The sequence below is a fragment of the Aphelocoma coerulescens genome, chromosome 25 (assembly GCF_041296385.1).
Source record: "Aphelocoma coerulescens isolate FSJ_1873_10779 chromosome 25, UR_Acoe_1.0, whole genome shotgun sequence".
Classification (NCBI taxonomy): Eukaryota; Metazoa; Chordata; class Aves; order Passeriformes; family Corvidae; genus Aphelocoma; species Aphelocoma coerulescens.
The window spans coordinates 1,831,429-1,852,887 of record NC_091038.1 but is presented as its reverse complement, the minus strand read 5'-3'; the positions used below and the strand labels follow the sequence as shown (position 1 = coordinate 1,852,887).

The 21,459-nt window shown below is 69.0% G+C and overlaps 5 protein-coding genes across 7 annotated transcripts; 4 read left to right on the top strand and 1 right to left on the bottom strand.

Annotated features, from left to right (window-relative positions):
• Positions 1 to 67: 67 nt before the first annotated feature.
• Positions 68 to 2,562, top strand: RAB13 (RAB13, member RAS oncogene family). Of its 3 annotated transcripts, none has more exons than XM_068995136.1 (8): positions 143 to 327; positions 1,057 to 1,117; positions 1,203 to 1,263; positions 1,374 to 1,451; positions 1,544 to 1,633; positions 2,008 to 2,035; positions 2,188 to 2,238; positions 2,332 to 2,562. In XM_068995136.1, exons 1-8 carry the CDS (start codon positions 204 to 206, stop codon positions 2,550 to 2,552), a joined length of 714 nt encoding a protein of 237 aa, XP_068851237.1. In that variant the 5' UTR covers positions 143 to 203; the 3' UTR covers positions 2,553 to 2,562. The 3 variants fall into 3 exon arrangements, with proteins under 3 accessions (XP_068851238.1, XP_068851237.1, XP_068851239.1); XM_068995138.1 differs by having other exon boundaries at positions 145 to 327; positions 1,970 to 2,035; positions 2,332 to 2,496; XM_068995137.1 differs by lacking the exon at positions 1,203 to 1,263 and having other exon boundaries at positions 68 to 327; positions 1,970 to 2,035; positions 2,332 to 2,496.
• A 181-nt stretch (positions 2,563 to 2,743) lies between these two features.
• Positions 2,744 to 6,141, top strand: JTB (jumping translocation breakpoint). Its single transcript, XM_068995430.1, has 5 exons — positions 2,744 to 3,183; positions 3,267 to 3,304; positions 3,923 to 4,008; positions 4,105 to 4,184; positions 5,675 to 6,141. Exons 1-5 carry the CDS (start codon positions 3,122 to 3,124, stop codon positions 5,829 to 5,831), a joined length of 423 nt encoding a protein of 140 aa, XP_068851531.1. The 5' UTR covers positions 2,744 to 3,121; the 3' UTR covers positions 5,832 to 6,141.
• Positions 6,142 to 6,371: 230 nt separating this feature from the next.
• Positions 6,372 to 8,411, bottom strand: CREB3L4 (cAMP responsive element binding protein 3 like 4). Its single transcript, XM_068995132.1, has 8 exons — positions 7,964 to 8,411; positions 7,655 to 7,864; positions 7,496 to 7,573; positions 7,320 to 7,426; positions 7,152 to 7,220; positions 6,913 to 6,988; positions 6,722 to 6,812; positions 6,372 to 6,622 (listed from the first exon to the last, which is right to left on the bottom strand). Exons 1-8 carry the CDS (start codon positions 8,066 to 8,068, stop codon positions 6,405 to 6,407), a joined length of 954 nt encoding a protein of 317 aa, XP_068851233.1. The 5' UTR covers positions 8,069 to 8,411; the 3' UTR covers positions 6,372 to 6,404.
• Positions 8,412 to 8,688: 277 nt separating this feature from the next.
• Positions 8,689 to 11,714, top strand: SLC39A1 (solute carrier family 39 member 1). The gene is made up of 4 exons (XM_068995133.1): positions 8,689 to 8,788; positions 9,329 to 9,556; positions 9,985 to 10,115; positions 10,517 to 11,714. Exons 2-4 carry the CDS (start codon positions 9,400 to 9,402, stop codon positions 11,168 to 11,170), a joined length of 942 nt encoding a protein of 313 aa, XP_068851234.1. The 5' UTR covers positions 8,689 to 8,788; positions 9,329 to 9,399; the 3' UTR covers positions 11,171 to 11,714.
• Positions 11,715 to 12,238: 524 nt separating this feature from the next.
• CRTC2 (CREB regulated transcription coactivator 2) lies at positions 12,239 to 21,190 on the top strand. The gene is given in 15 exon segments (XM_068995458.1): positions 12,239 to 12,422; positions 14,983 to 15,084; positions 15,287 to 15,399; positions 15,506 to 15,565; positions 15,819 to 15,887; positions 16,391 to 16,494; positions 16,597 to 16,626; positions 16,737 to 16,816; positions 16,941 to 16,990; positions 17,205 to 17,449; positions 18,042 to 18,466; positions 19,193 to 19,303; positions 19,305 to 19,397; positions 19,613 to 19,787; positions 20,076 to 21,190. Coding segments are annotated over 15 exon segments (2,049 nt in total). The 5' UTR covers positions 12,239 to 12,251; the 3' UTR covers positions 20,297 to 21,190.
• Positions 21,191 to 21,459: the final 269 nt, after the last annotated feature.

Sequence of the window (21,459 nt, the reverse complement as noted above, 5' to 3'; positions counted from 1 at the left end):
GGTCGGTCATTTGAACCGTCGCCATCCCGGGAAGGTCGGCGGCCGCGCCATCTTGGGAGTGGCACACCGGACTCGTGACGTCATGCGACCACCTGCTGTGACGTCACCAGGGCGTGGCGTCACCGCGGAGGGCGGGGCCGCAGCCAGGCCCCGCCCGGGGGGGGCCGGGCCGGTCCCGGTGGCGGCGGGCGGTGGCGGGGGCCATGGCCAAGGCCTACGACCACCTCTTCAAGCTGCTGCTGATCGGGGACAGCGGCGTGGGCAAGACTTGCCTCGTCATCCGCTTCGCCGAGGACAACTTCAGCAGCACCTACATCTCCACCATCGGTGAGTGGGACCCCCGGGACCACCCCCCCCCCCCCACCCGCCCCACCGGGACCCTCCCACGGGACCCACCCCCTCCCTCCAGCTGGGACCCACCGGGATCGCCCAACCCGGGACCCACCGGGATCCCGCAATGAGACACCCCCCCCCCCCCAAACCTGGGACCCTCCGAGACCCCCCCCCCGGGACCCCCCCGTGGGGCCGTCCCCAACTGGGAACCTCCGGGATTCACCAGGACCTCCCAATGGACCCACCGAGATTCTCCGGGGCCCCCACGCTGGCACCCCCATCCTGGGACCCTTCCGGGATCCCCCAACAGGGATTCACCGGGACCCCCCTCTCTGGAATCCCCCGGGACCCCACTTGGACCCACCGGGACCCCTCCCAGAACCCTCCACCGCGGGACCCCACCGGGACCCCCACCCTGGCACCCACCGGGACCCTCATCCCGGGATTCACCGGGACCACCCCGTCCTGGGACTCCCAAAACCCTCCGGGACCCTTCACCCTGGGACCCCCACCCTGGAACTCATCAGAACCCCCCATCGGGACCCCCTCCGAGGAACCCCCACTCCGGGATCCCCCGGGATTCCCCCCGTCCCGGATTTTGCCCCCCCCCGTTCCCGGGGTGCCAGATGGTTACTGGGCGCCGGGACAGCGGCACTGGGAGCACTGGGAGGGAACCGGTTCTGTTCCCCCCGCCCTCCCAGTGCCCCCCTCCCTTTTCCCCAGGGATCGACTTCAAGATCCGCACTGTGGATATCGATGGGAAGAAGATCAAGCTGCAGGTCTGGTGAGTTGGTGGAGGGGGGGGGTCAGGGGAGGGTGTGGGACCCCCAAATTGCCCCAAAATCCCCAAAACCGCCCCGTTTCCGCAGGGACACGGCGGGACAGGAGCGCTTCAAAACCATCACCACGGCCTATTACCGCGGAGCCGTGGTACGGGGAGGGGGCTGCAGCTCGGAGGGGGGGCCCTGGGGGCGAGGACCCCACCCCAAAACCGCGGGCAGAGGGTCCGGCACCCCCCCTGACCCCCGATCCTCCCCCAGGGCATCGTCCTGGTGTACGACATCACGGACGAGAAATCCTTCGAGAACATCCAGAACTGGATGAAAAGCATCAAGGAGGTGGGTGGGGGGGATTTTGGGGGGTGCAGGGGGGGAGGGTGGTCGGGGGAGGGTCGTGGGGGTCCTGCCCGTGTTTTCCCCTCCCTCCCCAGAACGCCTCGGCCGGGGTCGAGCGGCTCCTCCTGGGCAACAAGTGCGACATGGAGGGCAAGCGGAAAGTGCAGCGGGACGCGGCCGAGAAGGTGGGCGGGGGCTCGGGGGGAGTCTGGGGGGGCTCGGGGGGGCTGCGAGGGACCCGGGGTGCTGGGCGAGCCTGGGGGGGTCCGTGGGGCTGAGACTGGGGGAGGGGGCTGGCTCTATGGGGTAAGGGGGGGTCTGGAGGAATCTGGGGGTGGCCGCGGGGTTGGGGTGTCCTGAGGGCTGGGGGGTCTTGGGGATGGGGCTCTGGGGGAGTCCGTGGGGCTGGGGAGGGGTCTGTGGGACTCGGGGTGTTTGTGGGACTGGGGGGGGGGGGGGGGGGGTCACAGGAGGGTTGTGGGGGCTCCGTGGGGATCACAGGGGGGGTCGCGGTCCCTCAGCTGGCGAAGGAACACGGGATTCGCTTCTTCGAGACCAGCGCCAAGTCCAGCGAGAACGTGGAGGAGGTGAGGGGGGGGGTCCCGGCGTGGGGGAGCTGCTCCCCCAAGTTCGGTGGGGTGGCGGGGGTCCCTCCCTCCTCCTGGGGGGGGGTCCCTGGGTGCTGCCCCCCACCACTGAGCAGCCCCCTGTCGTTCCTTCCCCCCCCCCCCCTCCCCAGGCCTTCTGCACGCTGGCACGGGACATCCTGCACAAATCCTTCCGGAAAGCCGTGAGTTGGGGGCCGGGATTGGGGGGGGGGGGTGGGGGCAGGCGGGGGACCCCCACCCTCACTGACCGCCCCCCCCTCCCCCTCTCTTCGCAGCCCCCCGGCGGCAGCAGCAGGGCCCTGCTGGAGCCCGGCCCCCCCAAAAAGGCCGGCGGGAGATGCTCCCTGGGATAGGGGCTCGGGACCCCGCCCCCCGAGACCCCCCCCCCCGGGAACCCCGGGGCAGCGCAGGCGCCTCTCCGGGGGGAATTTGGGGGGAATTTGGGGGGGATTTGGGGCTGCCCCCCCCCCCCCCCCCGTCCTTCCTCGTGCCATAAAGCCCCGCTGTGCCTTGTCCCGGCTCCGGAATCTCTTTGCGGGGGGGTTGGAGGGGACGGAACGGGGTCAGGGTCGGGATGGGGATGGGGATGGGGATCGGGACCGGGATCGGGACGGGGACCGGGATCGGGATCGGGATCGGGATCGGGATCGGGACCGGGACGGGCGGCGGCGAGGCCCCGCCCAAGCCACGCCCACAACACCAAATATGGTCCGGAACGCGCCGCGAAGCCACGCCCACCCCCAGGACCACGCCCCCAGCCCTGGCCAAACACCTCCCCTTCACCCATATCCACGACCCTAATTAATCCCCAAACCACGCCCCTAATTACAATCCAAACCGCGCCCCTAATTAAGCCCCAGACCGCGCTAATTAAGTCGAAGCCGCGCCCCTTTTCTCGGCTGCCCACAGAGGCCACGCCCCCTCCCCCATTGGCCCCGCCTGTCCCTCCCCGGTACCCGCCGCGATTCCAACATGGCGGCGCCGCCGTCGCGGCGGGGCCGGGCCCGGTAGCTCCCGGAGGATCCCGGCGGTTCCTGAGGGTTCTCGGCGGATCCCGGCGCCCCGATGGGGCCCGGCGGCCTCACGGTGCTGCTGGCGGTGCTGAGCGCGGTACCGAGCGGGCTGCGGTGAGGAGGGACCGGGGGGAACCGGGAGGTGGGAGGAGCGGGCCCGGTGCGGGGCCCTCACGGCTGCGCTTCTGTGCCCACAGCCCGGCGGCGGCGGCGGCGCCGAGTGAGGAGCGGCCCGGTGAGCGGGACCGGGCCGGCGATTGGAACGGTCCCGGGGGGGCTCGGACCGCGGTTTGGGGTGCTCGGTCTGGTCCCGGTGGGCTCGGACCGGGGTTTGGGGTGCTCTGTCTGGTCCCGGCGGGTTCAGACCGGGGTTTGGGGTGCTCGGTCTGGTCCCGGTGGGCTCGGACCGGGGTTTGGGGTGCTCTGTCTGGTCCTGGGGGGTTCGGACCGGGGTTTGGGGTGCTCGGTCTGGTCCCGGCGGGTTCGGACCGGGGTTTGGGGTGCTCGGTCTGGTCCCGGTGGGCTCGGACCGGGATCTGGAGGCCTCGGACCGGGGTTTTGGGGTGCTCAGTTTGGTCCTGGGGGGCTCGGACCGGGGTTTGGGGTGCTCGGTCTTGTCCCGGGGGGTTCGAAGCGGGGTTTGGGGGCCTCGGACCGGGGTTTGGGGTGCTCGGTCTGGTCCCGGTGGGCTCGGACCGGGGTTTGGGGTGCTCGGTCTGGCCCCGGCGGGCTCGAAGCGGGATAGATCGCGGGCTGGGAGAGGGATCTGTCCGGTAGCTGAGGTCTTGGTCTGGGGCTCTGTCCGGTCACGGGGGGCTCCCGGCCGGTTCCCCCTGACGGGATCCCCCCGCAGCGAGCCCCGCGGTGGCCACGCCGTGTTGGCGAGTGGAGCAGTTCGTGGTGGCCCAGGAGTGCACGCGCTGCTCCGGCTTCCAGATGGTGAGTGCGGGTCCCCGGGGGCTGGCAGGGGTTGGGGTCCCCCCCTTTACCCCGGGGGTCTCTCCCTGACCGACCCCTCCGTCCCCGCGCTGGCAGAAGACGATCCTGGCCTGCGGCCCCACCGGCTTCATTGAGAGGATCAACTGCGCCTCGTCCCACCGGGATGAGTACAAGAGGTTGGGTGTGGGGGCTGGGAATTCCGGTGGGGTCGGGGCTGGGAGCTTCTGTGGGATTTGGGCCCAGAATTACATTGGTTTGGGGACTGGGGGCATTGGGGCTGGGAATTGCCGTGGGATTGGGGCTGGGAATGGTCATTCTTGAGGGATTGGGGCTGGGAATTGCTGTGGGATCAGGGCTGGGAATGGTCATTCTTGTGGGGTTGGGGCTGGGAATTGCCATGGGATCAGGGCTGGGAACGGTCATTCCTGTGGGATTGGGGCTGGGAATTGCCATGGGATCAGGGCTGGGAATGGTCATTCCTGTGGGATCGGGGCTGGGAATTGCCGTGGGATCAGGGCTCGGAGCTCCTTTGGGATTGGGGCTGGAATTGCCGTGGGATCAGGGCTCGGAGCTCCTTTGGGATTGGGGCTGGAATTGCCGTGGGGTCAGGGCTGAGAACTCCTGTGGGATTGGGGCCCAGAATTACATTGGTTTGGGGACTGGGGGCATTGGGGCTGGGAATTCCTGTGGGATTGGGGGCTTGGGACTCCTGTGGGATCGGGGCTGGGAACTTCTGTGGGATTGGGGCCCAGAATTACATTGGTTTGGGGACTGGGGGCATTGGGGTTGGGAATTGCTGTGGGATCAGGGGCTCAGGAATCCTGTGGGATCGAGGCTCGGGACTCCGGTGGGATCGGGGCATTGGGGCTCCTGTGGGATCGGGGCTGGGAAATGCCATGGGATCGGGGCTCCTGTGGGATCGGGGCTCGGGACTCCTGTGGGATCGGGGCTGGGAATTGCCGTGGGATCGGGGCTCCTGTGGGATCGGGGCTCGGGACTCCTGTGGGATCGGGGCTGGGAATTGCCGTGGGATCGGGGCTCCTGTGGGATTGGGGCTCGGGACTCCTGTGGGATCGGGGCTGGGAATTGCTGTGGGATCGGGGCTCCTGTGGGATCGGGGCTCGGGACTCCTGTGGGATTGGGGCTCGGGACTCCTGTGGGATCAGGGCTCGGGACTCCTGTGGGATCGGGGCTGGGAATTGCCGTGGGATCGGGGCTCCTGTGGGATCGGGGCTCGGGACTCCTGTGGGATTGGGGCTCGGGACTCCTGTGGGATCGGGGCTCGGGACTCCTGTGGGATCGGGGCTGGGAATTGCCGTGGGATCGGGGCTCCTGTGGGATCGGGGCTCGGAACTCCTGTGGGATCGGGGCTGGGAATTGCCGTGGGATCGGGGCTCCTGTGGGATCAGGGCTCGGGACTCCTGTGGGATCGGGGCTGGGAATTGCCGTGGGATCGGGGCTCCTGTGGGATCGGGGCTCGGGACTCCTGTGGGATCGGGGCTCGGGACTCCTGTGGGATTGGGGCTCGGGACTCCTGTGGGATCGGGGCTGGGAATTGCCGTGGGATCGGGGCTCCTGTGGGATCGGGGCTCGGGACTCCTGTGGGATCGGGGCTGGGAATTGCCGTGGGATCAGGCCCGGCATTCCCACGGGCCGTGCTCCGCAGCTGCCGCTCGGCCGCGCTGGAGGCGCAGCGGTTCTGGCACTTCGTGGGCTCCGCTCTGGGCGTGGCGGCGGCGGCGGCGGCGCTCGTGGTGCTGCGGCAGCGCGTGCTGGACCGGCGGGCGCTGGAGAAGGTCCGCAAACAGATCGAGTCCATTTAGCCAGAGGTTCCCGAGGGGTTGGAGACGGGAATTCCGCTCGCCCGGAGCGGCCGCAGGAGAAGCAGCCCCTGCCTTGCTGCCCGGAGCTGGAATCCCTCTGGGATCCGTCCTGGGAGAGCATCCAAGGGATCCCCCGGAGCGGGATGTGGAATAAATCCTGGTCGCTGCTCCCGGAGTGATGCTGTGATTGTCCCTTGGGGGGATCCCTGTCCTCCCCAGCACTGGGATTTGCTCTGGGATTATCCTGGGCGTCCCCAGGGTCCCACTCGGGGAGAGGGATGTGGAATAAATCCTGGTCATTGTTCCTGGAGTGACGCTGTGTTTGTTTCATGGGGGGATCCCTGTTTCCTCCAGCACTGGGATCTACCCTGGGAGCATCCTGAGGGTCCCTGGGAACCCGCTCTAGGAGCAGAATGTGGAATAAATCCCGATTAATGTCCCTGGAGCAGCACTGGAATGTTTGTTCTCTGGGGTGTCCCCATCCCCTCCATTCCCGACCCCCCCAACATTCCATGGGGTGCAAACAGAGTGTGGGTTTATTCTGGAGTGTCCCCCTCTCCTGGGGTCTCCCAGTCACATTTCATCCCCGTGTCCCCGTGTCCCTGTCCCCACATCCCGCCGGGAAGAATTGGTCCCTGGATCCCTCCGGGGGGGGCGAATCCCATCCCCAGGCCCCCCCTCGGCTCCATCCCCCACACCAGATCCCAGCTCCATCCCCGACATCCACCCCGGGAACGGGGATTCTGCGGCCGGTCCCGGCTCCCGCCGCGTCAGGATGTTCCTGGAGATCACTGCGGGAACAGGGAACGGGATGGGCAGCGCCGAAACGGGAGGCGGGGGGGCGGCGGGGGCTGTCCCCCCACCCCCCCCCATCCCTGCGCTCCCGTTACCTCCGGTGGGTCCGAGGCCGTCCCGGCTGCCGCCCCGGCGGAACGGGCTGGAGCTGGGGAGCAGGATCAGCCCCAGGGACAGGAGCAGGATCTGGGGGAGGGATGGGAGCCGTGAGCCCCGGAGCGGCGCCGGGAGGCCCGGGGGGAGTTCCCGGGGGGGGTACCGGGGGTTCCCGGGGGGGGTCCCGTACCAGGACACACGTGCCGGTCTGGGCGGGCTTTGTGGACGTTTCCTTGATCAGCGCCTGGAGCTGCCGCAGGAGCGACCTGCGGGAACGGGGGGTCAGCTCCGGGCCCCTCCTGGTGCCATCTTCCCGGTGCCCCCTCCTGGTTCCGTGCCCCGCCCAGAGACCCCCTCCCAGTGCCTCCTCCCGGCTCCGTGCCCATCCCGGAGCCCCCCGTTCCCCCACCCCCACCCCCCCGCGCTCACCCGTTGCTCTTCTCCAGCTCCTGGACCTTTTTCCGCAGCTCCTGGTTCAGTGCCGAGCACGCGGCCGCCCTGGCCGGACAGAGACAGTGACAGGGAGGACACACCTGGGCGCGTCGGGATAACGGGAATATCGGGAAGGCATCGGGATAACGGGAGCGCCGGCCCCACCTGCTCTCCAGCCCGTCCAGGTATTCCTTCTTCCTCCGCCGGCTGTCCTGCGCCGACTGCTTGTTCCGGATCTTTCTCCGCACCTTCTTCAGGAGCCGCTCCTGGGCCTGGGGCACGGAGGGGTCACTCCTGTCCCCCCCCGGTCCCCCCCCGGCCCCCCGTGTCCCCGCACACACCTGGGTGAGGGGCAGGTCCCCGGGCAGGGTCACCCCCTCCAGCGCCAGCAGCCGCTTCTCCTCCTCCGTCAGCCGGAGCTGCGGGACAGGGATGGACTGGGGGGTCTGGGGTGAGCTGGGGAGGGGTCCGGGGATGAAGTGGGGGGTGCAGGGACTCACCGCGGGTAGGGGCTCGGGGCCGGGGGCTCGGTGAGGGGACAGCTCGGTGCCGGGGAGCAGCGCGGGGTACAGGGGGGTGCTGAAGTCGCAGACCACCTCCAGCAGCACCGGGGGGGGCTCGTCGGGCCGGGGGGGCTCCGGGCTGGTGCCGAGGCCGCAGGCGATGTCGGGGTTCACCGTCAGCCCCAGCAGCTCCTCGGCTCCGCTGCTCTGAGGGGATACCGGGGACACGGGACGGGGATCCCCGGGGCGTCCCCGGGGGTCCCCGTGGGGGTCCTGCCCACCCGCGCCCCTCCCACCCCCACTCACATCATCCTCCGGGAGCCTCAAGGTCTGGAAGCCCAGTACCGGCACCGGGAGCGAGGGGGGATCCAGGAAGAGCCCGTCCGGCTCCGGGAGCTCCGGTGCCTCCATAGGAGTTCCCTGGGGACACCCCCGCGGGAGCCCTGGTGCCCCGGGGATGAGCCCCCTGCGCCCCCTCCTCGGGGTCCCCCGGTCTCCACCGCGGTCCCCGGTGGTGCCGCCGCCTCCTCTCGGTGCCGGCGCTGGGCACCAGGATCTCCGGGATCCCGGGGAATCCAGCCAAGTCCCGCCCCGTGCCGGGAAGGGCCGGGATCATCCCTCCCCCAGCGGGGCTCGGGGCTCCGGCCGCCCTACCGGGGCACCAGGGGCAGCGGGGGAGGGTGCGGCTGCCCCGGTACCGCGTCCCGGAGGGTCTCGCGGGGGAACCGGGAACGGAGCCGGGCTTGGGGCAGCTCCGCTGCGGTCGCCGGTGGCTCCGAACCGGAGCCGGTGCCCCCCGCATGGGCCGGTAACGGAGCCCGGGAGTGGAGGAACGGGGGGGATGCTCCCAGTAACGGGGGCCGGGAGTCCAGGAACGGGGGGATCCTCCAGGTAACGGGGTCCAGGGCGTGACACGGCGGGGACACGGAGGATTCCCCCGCCCCGCCCGGCCGAGCGGACACGTGCGCGCTCCCGGGGCCGCGGGGCCGCGCAGGTTCCGCTCGCTCTCCATTGGCTGCGGCGCACGTCAATCAGTGACGCCACCGGCGAACCTGCGTGGCTATTGGCTGAGCAGGCGGCGCCGGCCCCGCCCCCCGGAGTTCCCGGGACGCGGTTGGGATGAGGCGAGCGGTGAGTGCGGGGCAGCGGCGGGAACGGCGGGAACGGCGGGAACGGGGGGGTCCCCGTCCCTCATCCCGGCCCTCAGTCCCTGCCTTCGATCCCGATTCCCATCCTACTCCCCGAAAACCCGATCTCTGACTCCCGGTCCCGGACCCTATTTCCCGATTCCCGGGTCTCGATCCCAGTCCCGGTCCGCGGTCCCGGTTCGCAATCCCGGTTCTTGATCGTGGTCCTAGTCCCGGTCCTGGTCCCCAGTCCCGGTCCCTGATCTCGAACGCGGTCCGTGGTCCCCAGTTCCCCATCCCGGTCCCGGAAAAACCAGTTCCCGGTCCCGGTGCAGGAAACCCGGATCCTGATCCCGTTCCTTGATCCCGGTCCTGGTCCTTGATCCCGGTACCCGCTCCTTGATCCCGGGCCCGCTCCTTGTTCCCACTCGCCGTCCCTCCCCGCCGCCCTGTCCGTGTCCCGGGGGCCCCGGGCGGGGGGGGGTCGGCGCCGGGTGAGTCACCGGGGCCGGGGGGCGGCTCTGACCGGCCCGTCCCGTTCCAGCCCCGCTTCCCGGGGATGCGCAACGCGGCTCGGAGCTTCCCCGGCGGCGGACGCTGAGCTCCGGGAGCGAGATGGACACCGGGACCGGGGCCGCGCTGGCCTGGAGCCCCGGGGCGGTCTCGCAGCCCCCGCCCGGGCTGGGGGTGAAGTTGGGGTCGCTGGTGGTGCTGCTGCTGCTGCCCCTCGCCTGCGGCCTCGCGCCCCTCTGGTGCTTCCGACAGCCCCCCGGTACCGGGGGTCAGGGGGACCTGGGGGGGTCCGGGAGGGTCCGGCGGGTTCGGGGCATCCCGGGGAGTGGGGGGGTCTCAGAGGCTCCTGGGGAGGCTGGGAGGGGGGATCAGGGATTTGGAGGGGGGGGGTGTTGAGGGGTTTTGGGGGTCTGGGGGATCCCTGAGGGGATCATGGAGTCGGGGGAGCCTGGGGGGGTCTCAGGTCGTGGGGGGGTCGTGAGTGTCTGGGGGATCCCGGGGGCTCGTGGGGTTTGGGGGTCTCAGGGTTCTCAGGGGTTCTGGGGAGTCTGGGGGTGTCCCAAGGGTCTAGAACAGGTTGGGAGCGGGGCTGTCCCCACATCAGGGCTGTCCCCATGGGGCCTTATGTGGGTGCAGGGCTGAGAGGGGCTCTCGTTGGGGTCTCTGCCCCCCAATTTCCCCCTCCAGACCCCCGCAGCCCCGTGCTCAGCCTCGTGAGCTGCTTCTCCGGCGGGGTTTTCCTGGGCACTTTCCTGCTCGACCTCTTGCCTGACTACCTGAGCAGCATCGCTGCGGCGCTGGAGGGGCTGCGCATCACGGTGAGACCCCCGGGATGCCGCCGTGCCCCTGTCCCTGTCCCCACGGGTGTCCCCATGGCCGGGATCGGGGTCAGCAGCTCCGGCTGCTGGGCTGGGTGGGGAGGGGGTGGCAGGGACGGCGACAGCGGGGATGGGACGGTGAGAATGGGACAAGGAGAGAGGATGGACCAGTGCAGGGCGGACAGCAGGAATGGGGCGGTGGGGTGAGGACACGGAGGATGAGGAAGGGACAGCGGACACACGGACAGCAGCGCCGCACCGGAGCAGCTGGAACGGCGACAACATCCCTGGAGCCGCCGGGAGCCCCTTGCGGCCCCCCGTGCCCCGCATGACTCATGGAAAGATCCTCCCTCTACCCTCTGCTTCCCCTTCCCCACTGACCCTGCCCCCCTTCCCCGCAGCTCCAGTTCCCTCTGCCGGAGTTCATCCTGGCCATGGGCTTCTTCCTGGTGCTGGTGCTGGAGCAGGTGACGCTGGCGCAGCGGGAGCTGGCGGAGCCTCCCGAGGAGTCGCGGGCGCTGCTGCCCAACGGCTGCATCCAAACCGCGGCTCCCGGCGGACCCGGGGGCTCGGCGGCATCGCCGGTGCCGGTGGCCGGTGCTCCCGGGGCGCTGCGGGCTGGGGCGCTGGCGCTGGCCCTGGCGCTGCACGCGGTGCTGGAGGGGCTGGCGCTGGGGCTGCGCCAGGGCGACGCGGCCACGCTGCGCGTGCTGCTGGCCCTGCTGCTGCACAAGGGCGCCGTGGCCTTCGGCCTCTCGCTGGAGCTGCTGCGGAGCCGCCTGCGCCCGCCCGCCGTGGCCTCGTGCCTCGTGCTGCTGGCCCTCATGTCCCCGCTGGGCGTTGGCGTGGGCACGGTGCTGGCGGCGGGCGCGGGGCCGCGGCAGCACCTGTGCCGGGCCGTGCTGGAGGGGCTGGCGGCCGGGACCTTCCTTTTCGTTACTTTCCTGGAGATTCTGCCCCAGGAGTTGGGGGTGCCCCAAAACCGCATCCCCAAGGTCATCCTGATCCTCGCCGGCTTCGCGTTGGTCAGCGCCATCCTCTTCGTCAAGGGGTGAGATCCCCCCCCCAGCCCGGGATCCACACCCTCCCCTTCCCTGCCCTCGGAGAATCCCATGGAATTCATGTGCACCCCCCTGCATCCTCTTCGTCAAGGGGTGAGATCCCCCCCCAGCCTGGGATCCACACCCTCCCCGTCCCTGCCCTCGGAGAATCCCATGGAATTCATGTGCACCCCCCTGCATCCTCTTTTCCGAAGTGCCAAAGTGCCTCTCCCATCACTGTGCCTCCGTTTCCCTCTCTAAACCATCCTCTTCCTCAAGGGGAGACCCTGTCCGGCCTGGGATCCCCCATTCTTGCTCTCGGACACGCCCATGGGAATTCATATCCCACCCCGCACCCCCTTTTCCGAAGTGCCAAAGTGCCTCTCCCAGTGCCGTGCCTCAGTTTCCCCGTCTGCACAAGGGACTGGTGCTGTGACCCCCCCCCCCCCTCAGGACCCCCGGAGGGGGTGAGCGTCCCCCTCCCCCCCCCCTCCCATAACCACAAGTGCCCTTACGGACCCCCCCAGATTTGGGGGTGTTGGATGAAGCAAATAAAGGACTGAACCCACAAGTGCTGCCTCTGCCTGGGGAGGGTGGGATGGAATTTGGGGTGCGTGTCAAAGTGTCCCCCCCTTGCCCCCCAGGATATGTGGGCTGGGGGGAGTCCGGTTCCCCCTAATTTGGGGGGTGGGGGGGGTGTCTGCTCTGTTCCCAGGCAGGGGGCGGGGGGTGACCCCGGTGTGCCCCCCGATGCCCCCCCCCCCCCCCCATTTCAGAGCCCCCCCATCCTTGTTCCCCCCAATCCCCCGCAACAGCCCAGACCACGCCCCTTCCAGCGGCCACGCCCCTTTCCCCGCCCCCCGCCCGGCCGCCGCGCGGTGCTCTCCGGGACTTGTAGTCCCCAGCTCCCTCACCGCCCAATACTCCGTAACCTGGCGCCTCCATTTCCCAGCGCTCCCTGCGTCGCGCCCGGACAGACCGGTGGGAGTTGTAGTCCAAGCGCTCCGCACACCCCGTTGTTGGCGCTGCCCGCCGAACTACAGATCCCGGCGTGCCACGCGCGCGGCGGCGGCGGCGGAGCGGCGGAGCGGGGAAGATGGCGGCGGCGGGCGCGGGGGCCGGGCCCGGGCCCGGCGCGGGACCCTCGGCCGGAGCCGGTGCGTCCAACCCGCGCAAGTTTAGCGAGAAGATCGCACTGCAGAAGCAGCGGCAGGCGGAGGAGACCGCGGCCTTCGAGGAGGTCATGATGGAGATCTGCTCCACACGGGTGAGGACGGGCCGCCGCGCCGGATGCGCCGCGGGGCGGGGGGGGGCCGGGGCGGAGGGGCCGTGAGGGGCTGCGGGGGACCGGGGCTGAGGGGGTGGGGGGAGCCGGGGGAATCGTGAGGGGCTCAGGGGGGTTCTTGAGGAGCTGGCGGGGGCCGTGATTTGAGGGGTCGTGAGGGGACGGGGGGAGGGGGCGAGGTTGTGGAGGGGCTGCCGGGGTCGTGAGGGGTGGGGGGGGGGGGGCCTGTGAAGAATTTGGGGAGGGGGTTAGAGGGGCCTAGGGAGGCTGTGAAGGTGTTGGGGAGGGGGAGTTAGAGGGGTCGAGGGGTGCTCCGAAGAATTTGGTTTGGGGGTAGAAGGGTCCAGAGGGGTTCTGAAGGATTTTTTGGGGGGGGGGGGAATGCGAAGAGTTGGAGGGGGCTGTGAAGATTTTGGGGAGGGGGTTAGAGGAGTCCAGGGGGGGCTCCCGGTGGATCCCGGCGTGTCCCGCGTGCCGGCGGCGCTTCCAAGCGCAGCTCCCGGAGTTGGGGTGGGAAAAGGATCCCTGATCCCTCGGGTGCCACCCCGCGTCCCCCTCCGTGAGGCTCCGGGCTCTGTCCCTGTCCCCCGGGGACCCTCGGGATCCTTCCCGGATTCTGCGGGATCCGGCGGATGCTTCATCCTGGTTGATGCTCAGCCTGAGCTCGTCTGGAGCCTGGGAAAGGATCCTGGGAGCTGATCCTGGCGTGGGATCTGGGATGGGATCTGGGATAACTCCCCCTCAGCAGCTCCGGGAAGGGCGAGTGCTGCTTCCGAGGGCGGCTCGGAGGGATCCTGGGGTATCGGGAAGGCCGGGAATGCTCCAGATGTGCTTTCCCAGGCAGGGGAAGCATCGGGAGGGGCTGCTCAGGAGCTGCCCCGCGAAACCGATGGGAATTTCGTGTCCGTGATGCCGGGTTTTGGTGGAATTTGGTGCTTCCCGGCAAAACTGCAGGGGTGGATGAGCGAGGACACGGAGTGTGGAATCCGGGGAGAAGCCCTCCCAGGGGATGGGGACAGCTCTGTCGCTGGGAAGATCCAGGGAAAATCCAGTAGAGCTTTAAAAACCGGGAATTTTTCGGTAGGAGAGCCCCAAATTTGCGGGGAGCCGGCATCTGGGATGTCACCGGCACGGTGACAGGGACATCCTTGGAGAGTTCGGGAATGGGCTGGAGCTTTCTGTCCGTTCCTGGGGAGTTTAGGAATGGGGTGGAGCATCCCTGGAGAGTTGGGGAATGGGCTTCTGCCGTGCTTCCATCCCCGGGGATTTTGGGAATGGGCCGGAGCCTCCGGCCCTGTTTGCAGAGCAAACAGCTGGTTAATGTGCAGCCGGGGCAGCGGGACTGTCCTGATCCCTGCCTGGAACCATTCCTCTGGGAATTCATTCCCTAATCCCTTCCTGGGATGCTTCCTCTGGGAATTCCTTCCCTAATCCCTGCTGATTCCTCCGGGATCTGTTCCCCGCGTGTGGGATCCGCAGCCCCCCGAGCTTTGCTCCGCGATTCCTGGAGTTTTTCCTGGCTGTTTCTGAGCTGCTCTCGGATTCCGGGCTCCCGCAGGGATCCTGGCTCGGAGCTCGGAGCGCAATCCCAAGACCTTAAGCCCCAGCGCAGCTCCGGGCACTAATCCCACCAGCTGCTGCCTAAATCTCCTGGTTTTTGGGTTGTTTTCCTCGTTTTTCCTTCTGGATCTGGATTTCTACGGTTTTAAGCTCAGGAATTTGGTGTTTCCCATTTCTCAGCTGCTTTTTGGGCTTCAGCTTCTCTCCCCCTGAGATTTCTCCAGGCGCTGAGGAGCAACAGCTCTTGGATCTACTCAGGGACCTCCAGCTCCGAAGGGAAAGGGGGTTTGGGTGGGTCGGGATCAGGGAAACCCTCCTTCCCTGTGGATTGGAATGGGGAAGCCCTTCCTCCCTGCGGGTTTGATCAGGGAAACTCTTCTCCATCAGGATGCCAGAGGGGGGAATTGGGCCAGCCCCCGGTGCTGGAGGGGTGGTGGGGGCCGTTCCTTTTCCGGGATGCCGGGATGAGGCCCCTGCCCGGGGGACTGCGGGATCCCGGCTCTCCCGGTGGTGTTTTCCTGGGATCCCCTTATCTCCCGCTGCGCTTTGCTGTGACTCCTTCCCCCGGCCTTGAGTCCCGCTCCAGGCTGGAATCTCCAGGATGGCCTTGGCGTGGACGAGGTGCCCGCTGGAAAATCCCTGCGGATCCGTGGGGATGGGCTGATCCTGGAGCCTGTCCGGGACGGGGGGAACGCGGGGGCTGCCGGGCTCAGGCTCTCCTCCGGGAATGCGGAACGTGGATCCCCGCTACGCGTTCCTGACCCTCATCCATCCTGCTCTGGAGCGCCCGTGGATGCAGGAAGGGGTCTCTGGAGTGGGGAGGCGATCCGATGGATCCACAGATCCAATGTGGGGAGCGATGCTGTGCGGGAAGGAGAGCGTGGGTGTCCCACGGGGCTGTGAGGAGCAGTTTGAGGGGCCCTGGATCCCCCAAGGCCCCCCTGACATGTCCCCCTCCCCGTGTCCCCGTGTGTCCCCTCAGCTGCAGGCGCAGAAGCTGCGGCTGGCCCACAGCCGGGGGCCCTTCTACAGCGGCTCCCTGCCCAACGTCAACCAGATCGGCACCGGCGTTCCCGAATTCCAGGTGATCCCCAGCAGGATCGGGGGGCTGGCAGTGTCTGGGGCGGGGAACCGGCGGCAGGGGGGGGCTGAGAGGAGCCGGCTTGGGGATGGATGGGGACGAGGGGGTGTTCCCTAATCCCTTCACCCGCTCCCAGTTCTGGGACTCGAGGGGGAGCTGCTCCTGAGCCCCCTTCCCGGGTGGAATCACCTCCCCTTCTCCGCAGGGTCCGTCGCCGCTGGATTCCACGCGGAGCACGCGGCACCACGGGCTGGTGGAGCGCGTCCAGCGGGACCCGCGCCGGATGATGTCCCCCCTGCGCCGCTACGTCCGGCAGATATCCTTTGTCCCGTGTCCCCAGCGCCGTCCCGGCGCTCCCGCCCTCCCCTCGGGATTATTCGGGAGCCCCCGGCTCTCCGTGTGGCCCTTAACGTGTCCCCCACATCGACAGCTCTCCCTACGGACCCACCTACCTGTCACCTCCGCCCGAGCCCAGCTGGAGGAGGTAATCCCCTGCTTTCCCTGCATCCCCAGTGCCTGTTCCCATCCCGGAGGTTTGGGAATGGAAGAGGCCCCGGCACAGGCTCCAGCTCTGTGCCTGGAGTGGCTCTGTCCCCGTGTGACGGCCACGTCCCTGTCCCCATCCCGTCCCATGGCAGGGAGGGAGGTCATGGGTCACTGAGGGGTGTCCTGCCTCCTCCATGGCTCCTCGTCCCCCATCCCCTTGCCTCTCCTAATCCCACTTCCTCCCTCCGCAGGACCATGCCCTGGAGCAATTTCCCGATGGAAAAAGGACATTTATTCCGGCTGCCCTCGGCTCTCAACAGGTAATGGATTGTTTGATCGTGTTTTATCCCTGTCCCCAAGCCAAGCTCCAGCCGTTCCTTGGGACCCCTGGGGAGGAGGTGGCCCTGGAGACCCCTGAAGAGGCCCCGGGACCCCCTTGGGGAGAAGGTGGCCCCCAACTCCCCCTTAGGGCCTCCCACTGGAGGGGTCCCTGTCCTCCCCTGTGCCGCAGCTGAACAATGTCCCTCTTTGTCACTCGCCCTGGCAGCCTTGTCCCAGCCCTCCCCTGCCTCCTCCGCCTCAGAACAGCTCACTGGGAACACACCGGCTGCCCCCAGCCCCTAAAGGGTCCCCAGGGGGGTTCCAGGGGGTCCTATTGTCCCCCCACGCTGAGGGTGGAGGAGAAGACGGGACCAGAGCCGGTCTGGGGGCACAGAGAGAGGGACCCCAGTGGGGAGGGGCCGCAGGAATGGCAGAAGGGGATGGGGCTGGGGCAGGGGGGCTCGGGCCGGGCCCGGATCCGTGCAGCTCTTCCCGTTTGCAGGACGAATTCCGACTCGGCGCTGCACACGAGCGTGATGAACCCCGCGCCCCAGGACGCCTACCTGGGCCCCTCGCAGGCTGGGCCCCCCCCTGGCCGCCGCACCGGTGAGCTCCCCCCACCCCCTGCACCCCTCGGCGGCTCTGGGGAGGGGTCCCAGTGTAGCCCCCTCCCCTTCGTGCTCCCCTGACCCTCCTGCTCCCCCACAGGTTTCCTGGATGGAGACTCGGACAGCAAAGGTGAGACTGGCCCCCACCTGCGTCCCCAGGTCCTCTCTGCAGTGGGGGGCTCTGGTGTCCCCCCCCCTCTGTGTCCCCCTCATCCCACTGACCCCTGTCCCTGTTCTCAGTGTTTCTTTTCCAAGTGCCTCCCATCGAAGAGAACTTCGACGACAACAAGCACTCGCTGAAGCCCTGGGACACCAAGAAGGTGGGTGGGGATGTGGGGATGTCCCCCTGTGTCTCCCCCCCTCTGTGTCTCCCCGTGTTCCCCCCTTGCTGTCCCCCACCCCCGTGGCCTGGCCTGGCCTCATTCCTGTACTTTGATCCCACAGCTCTCTTCCTCCTCGGCCCGGCCCCGCTCCTGCGAGGTCCCGGGAATCCAGTGAGTGCCGGCAGGGGCTGGGATGGGGAGGGGGATCCCGGGGAGGGGCTGGAGATAGGGGAAAGGGTTGCTGGGGATGGGGGATGTTTGGGAGCGGGTGGGTACTGGGGAGGGGCTGGAGCTGGGCAGGAGGACAGTGGGGGACACTGGGGAGGGGCTGCTGGGGGAGGCAGCCCCGTTCCTGCCCTGATCCTGTCTCTCCCCCCTCCCCCAGCATATTCCCATCCCCGGATCAACCTGCCAACGTGCCCCTCATGCCCTCGGCCCTCAACACGGGCGGGTCCCTGCCTGACCTGACCACGCTGCACTTCCCATCCCCCCTGCCCACCCCTCTGGACCCCGAGGAGGCCCCGTACCCCCCCCTGAGCGGGGGCAGCAGCACCTCCAACCTGGCCACCACCATGACCCACCTGGGCATCAGCGGCACCGGCGGCGTCGGGCTGGGCTACGACCCCCCAGGTGAGCCGGGACCCCTCCCCGCACCGGGGGCACACGGGGAGGCCAGAGACGATCCCGAGGCTGGGAACTGCTGTGGGGGACACAGAGAGCCCCTGGCCAGTGTCCAGAAAAGATGGGGACCCCCTGGCCAGCGTGGGGGGACACAAAGACGTCCCCCAGGTGTCCCAGGGCAGCTGTGGCAGCAATCGGCAGGAATCCCAGTCTGGGATGGAGGCTCGGCAGTCTGGGAGCGGGGTGGGGATGGGGTCCGATGGATTTGGGGGTGCCGTGGGTGTGGGGGGGAGCCCAGCTCCCCACCCTGTTGCCCTCCTGCTCTGTGGGGTCCAATGGCCCTGTGGGGGCCTGGGGGGAGCCCGGCTCTCATTCCCTGGGGTCTGACGGCGTCAGGGGCCTCGCAGGGGTCTGGGAGGAGCCCCGGTGCCCCCCCTCACGCCGCTGTCCCCCTGCCCGGGGTGTGTGTCCGTCCCTGTGTCCGTCTCCATCGTTTTGGTCGCTCCATCCCCCTCCATCCCCCTGGGAGCCCCGTCCGGGCCTTCCCGGGGCGTGGGGCCGTGCCGGGGGGTAACGGTGCTCTCTGTTTTTGTCCCCACAGGACTCCCCTCACCTCTGCAGAGCTCCCTGAGTAACCCGTCCCTGCAGTCCTCCCTGAGCAATCCCAACCTCCAGGCCTCCCTGCGCAGCCCCTCGCTCCAGGCCTCCCTCAGCAACCCCTCGCTCCAGTCCTCCCACAGCAGCTCCTCCATCCCCTCCTCTCTCTCCAACCAGTCCCTGCCTTCCTCCCTGTCCTCCTCGCTCTCCAACCCCTCGCTGCCCACGTCCCCCCGGAGCCAGCCCCTCCAGTCCTCGCCCAGCAACCCCAGCCTGCCCTCGGGGCTGGGGGGCTCCTTCGCGGCCACCTCGCCGCGCCGGCGGGTCCCGCTCAGCCCCCTGTCCCTGCCCGTGGCCGGCGACTGCAGACGGCAGCACCCCAAACAGTTCTCACCAACAATGTCACCCACATTGTCCTCCATCACCCAGGTACGCATCGTCCCCACGCTCCAGCGCCGCCGCCTCCGCCTCCTCTTCCTCGGCCTCTTCCTCGTCCCCCTTCTCTTCCTCATCCCCTGTTCCTCGTTCTCTTCCTCATCCTCGTCGCCTTCCTCCTTTCGTCTTCCTTCTCCTCCTCCTCATCCTCTGTGTTGTCCCCACACTCCTCCTCTTCCACTTCCTTGTCCCCTTGCTCCTTATCCTCTTGCTCATCCTCCTCTTTCTCCTTCTCCTTTACTTCCTCTTTGTCCTGTTCTTCCTTCTTTCTCCTCTTCCCCATCCTTGTCCTCCCTGCCATCATCTTCAACCTCTTCTTCGTCCTCTTCCTCGTCTTCATCCTCCTCTTCTTTGTCCTCATCCTCCTCTTTGTCCTGTTTGACCTCAACTTCCCTCTCCTCCTCCTCCTCCTCCCTTTCACTTTCTCGTCTCGTTTCCATCCTCATCTCACCCACACCCCAGGGCCCCCCCCTCGCCCCCACCCCCCCCACGGGCCCCCCTGCGTGCTCAGGGCCAGTGGGGGGGATCCCCGGTGTCCCTCCCAGCCCCCCCCCTCCCCTCAGAGGGGACCCCGGCCCGCCCTGGGTCCGGGTGCAGCCGTGGCTGATTTCGGGGGTCTCAAGGACAGCTCCCGCCGCCGGTGCCGGGGGGGCCGGGGGAAGCCCCCCACGCTCGGGGGGCTGGCACTGACCCCCCCCCCCCTCCCCGTTGTCTCTGCAGGGCGTCCCCCTGGACACCAGCAAGCTGCCGGCGGACCAGCGGCTGCCGCCGTACCCCTACGGCCAGCCGGGAATGCTGCTGGGCTCCCAGCCCCCGCCGCGGGCCCCCGCGCCCCCCCCCGCGCCCCTACAACCCCCCGTACCCCCCCGGCACCGCCCTGGGGCAGCCCCTGGCACAGCCCCCCAGCGACTTCGGCCTGGGCAGCGTGAGTGGGGGCGTGGGGATGGGGACCTCTCTAGTGGGGTCGCTGGGGGGGGACGTGGGGATGAGGACCCTGAGTTCAAGAGGGTCACCTGGGGGGTGGACATAGGGTCAGGGGACCCTCCATGGGGTCTGGAGATCGTCTGGGTGGGTCACCAGCGGGGAGATGGGGACAGGGGACCCTTTGTGGGGTCACTCCTAATGTGTCCTTCTCCGCAGCTGGAGCAGTTCGGGATCGGGGAGAGCCCCCCTGGGAACAGCGGAGGGTTCCCCGAGGAGTTGGGGGCCCTGAGTTACCCCCCGAGCGAGGGGGGCTACGACCCCCCAGGCCTGAACCGCCCAAACCTGAGCAACTGCAGCCGCCACGGCCCCATCCCCAACATCATCTTCACAGGTGGGGGTCCCTGGGGTCTTCTGGGGGGGGGCTGGGGGCTCTGAGAGGGGAGCTGGGTGTCACAGGGGGTCCGTGGGGTGTCACGGGCGGGTGGCCGGGCTGGGAGCTCGGGGAGGGGGGCACAGGGTGGCACAATGTGGCTGGGCTGGGGGCTGTGTGGGGGATCCTGGGGGGCATCACAAGAGGTGGGGTGGGGGGCTTGGAGCGGTGCCTCGGGGGGGAGTTTGGCCTGGGGTCTCTGCGGGGTCGTGCTGACCCCCCGTGTCCCCCCCCTACCCTTCCCCACAGGCGACTCCCCCCCCGGGCTGTCGAAGGAGATCGCCACGGCGCTGGCGGGGGTGCCGGGCTTCGAGGTGGAGGGGGGGTCTCTGGGGGGTCTGGGGGGGCTGGAGGAGGAGCTGCGCATCGAGCCGCTGACGCTGGACGGGCTGAGCATGCTGAGCGACCCCTGCGCGCTGCTCACCGACCCCGCCGTCGAGGACTCCTTCCGCTCCGACCGCCTGCAGTGAGCCCGGGGGGGGCCCCGGCCCCGCGCCCCCCCCCGCCGCCATCCCCGCCCCCCGGCCCCGCCGCCTGCTGCGCTCCCGCTGAAAACGCCGGGACAACCCCGGGAAAACGCCGGGAAAAGCGGGCACGGGCTGCTGTGCGGGCACCCCGAACCTGGCTGGGCAGGGCTGTGACTGCTCCCAGCGAGCCCCGGGGGGGCCCGGCACCGTGACCCCCCCCCTCCCCAATTCCTGCCTCCAGACCCCAGCGGTCGCTGTTCTCCCGGGAAAACCCTGGGAAAAGCGGGCAGGGGGCTCCAGCCGGGCGCTGCCGGCCCTATGGACCCTCCAGGCTGTTGCTGTCAAGGGCTCTGACTGCTTCCAGCGAGCCCGGGGGGGGTCCCGCCGCCACGACCCCTCCCCCCAATTCCCACTCCGGGACTGCCCCTCGGCCCCACCAGTCACTGTTATCCCGGGAAAATCCTGGGAAAAGTGGGGAGGCGGTTCCAGCTGCAGCTGTCAAGGGCTCCTCCTGCTCCATCCCACTCCAGCGAGGCTGGGGAGGGGGTCCCCAGCACCACGACCCCCCCCCCGGCCCCCAAGTTCCCACCCCCCAGCCCCCACTGCCGGTCCCTGTTCTCCCCAAAAAACCCCAGGGCCGCCTCAGAGCCAGGAAAATTGGGGAGGGGGAGACAATCCAGGCACCCCATTCCCCCCCCCCCAACACCAAGCCTGGGGGGTTCCACCCAGAGCCCCTCCCCTAATTCCCACCCCCAGACCCGACCAGGCACTGTTCTCCTGGGAAAACCCTGGGAAAATTGGGGAGGGGGGGGTGCAATCCAAGCACCCCCAGCCCCCAAACCCCGGTGAGGGGGTCCCGGCCCCCCCGGGCTGGCTGTACATAACCCCGTAGGTAGAGACCCCCGGGGGGGGGGGCGGGGGAGGGGGGAGGGGGCCGCTTCTGCCTTTACTTTATCATTTTTCCGGCTAATCATCATGTTTAAGGAGAAATCCCGCTTCCCCCCCCCCAATATGTACCCCCAGCCCCCCCTCCACCCCCCCAAATTACCCAGCTGCCGGGGACGTGTAGAAAGCACTTGTAACTTTGCCCCCCCCTCCCCCAAATTGCCCCCACCCCCCGCCCCGGGGGAGCACGGGGGGGAGGGGGGGGCCCCGTCCGCGGGTGG

Bases quoted from the DNA above. Each gene is read 5' to 3' on its own strand.
- RAB13 (XM_068995136.1), top strand. From the start codon at position 204: ATGGCCAAGGCCTACGACCACCTCTTCAAGCTGCTGCTGATCGGGGAC. The intron at 328-1,056 runs GTGAGTGGGACC...CCTTTTCCCCAG, and splicing joins CACCTACATCTCCACCATCG to GGATCGACTTCAAGATCCGC. The intron at 1,634-2,007 runs GTGGGCGGGGGC...CTTCGAGACCAG, and splicing joins AGCGGGACGCGGCCGAGAAG to CGCCAAGTCCAGCGAGAACG.
- JTB (XM_068995430.1), top strand. From the start codon at position 3,122: ATGGGGCCCGGCGGCCTCACGGTGCTGCTGGCGGTGCTGAGCGCGGTA. The intron at 3,184-3,266 runs GTGAGGAGGGAC...CTGTGCCCACAG, and splicing joins GCGGTACCGAGCGGGCTGCG to CCCGGCGGCGGCGGCGGCGC. The intron at 4,009-4,104 runs GTGAGTGCGGGT...CCGCGCTGGCAG, and splicing joins GCTGCTCCGGCTTCCAGATG to AAGACGATCCTGGCCTGCGG.
- CREB3L4 (XM_068995132.1), bottom strand. From the start codon at position 8,068: ATGGAGGCACCGGAGCTCCCGGAGCCGGACGGGCTCTTCCTGGATCCC. The intron at 7,865-7,963 runs GTGAGTGGGGGT...GTATCCCCTCAG, and splicing joins TGAGGCTCCCGGAGGATGAT to AGCAGCGGAGCCGAGGAGCT. The intron at 6,989-7,151 runs GTGAGCGCGGGG...CCGTTCCCGCAG, and splicing joins GAGCTGGAGAAGAGCAACGG to GTCGCTCCTGCGGCAGCTCC.
- SLC39A1 (XM_068995133.1), top strand. From the start codon at position 9,400: ATGGACACCGGGACCGGGGCCGCGCTGGCCTGGAGCCCCGGGGCGGTC. The intron at 9,557-9,984 runs GTACCGGGGGTC...TTCCCCCTCCAG, and splicing joins GTGCTTCCGACAGCCCCCCG to ACCCCCGCAGCCCCGTGCTC. The intron at 10,116-10,516 runs GTGAGACCCCCG...CCTTCCCCGCAG, and splicing joins TGGAGGGGCTGCGCATCACG to CTCCAGTTCCCTCTGCCGGA.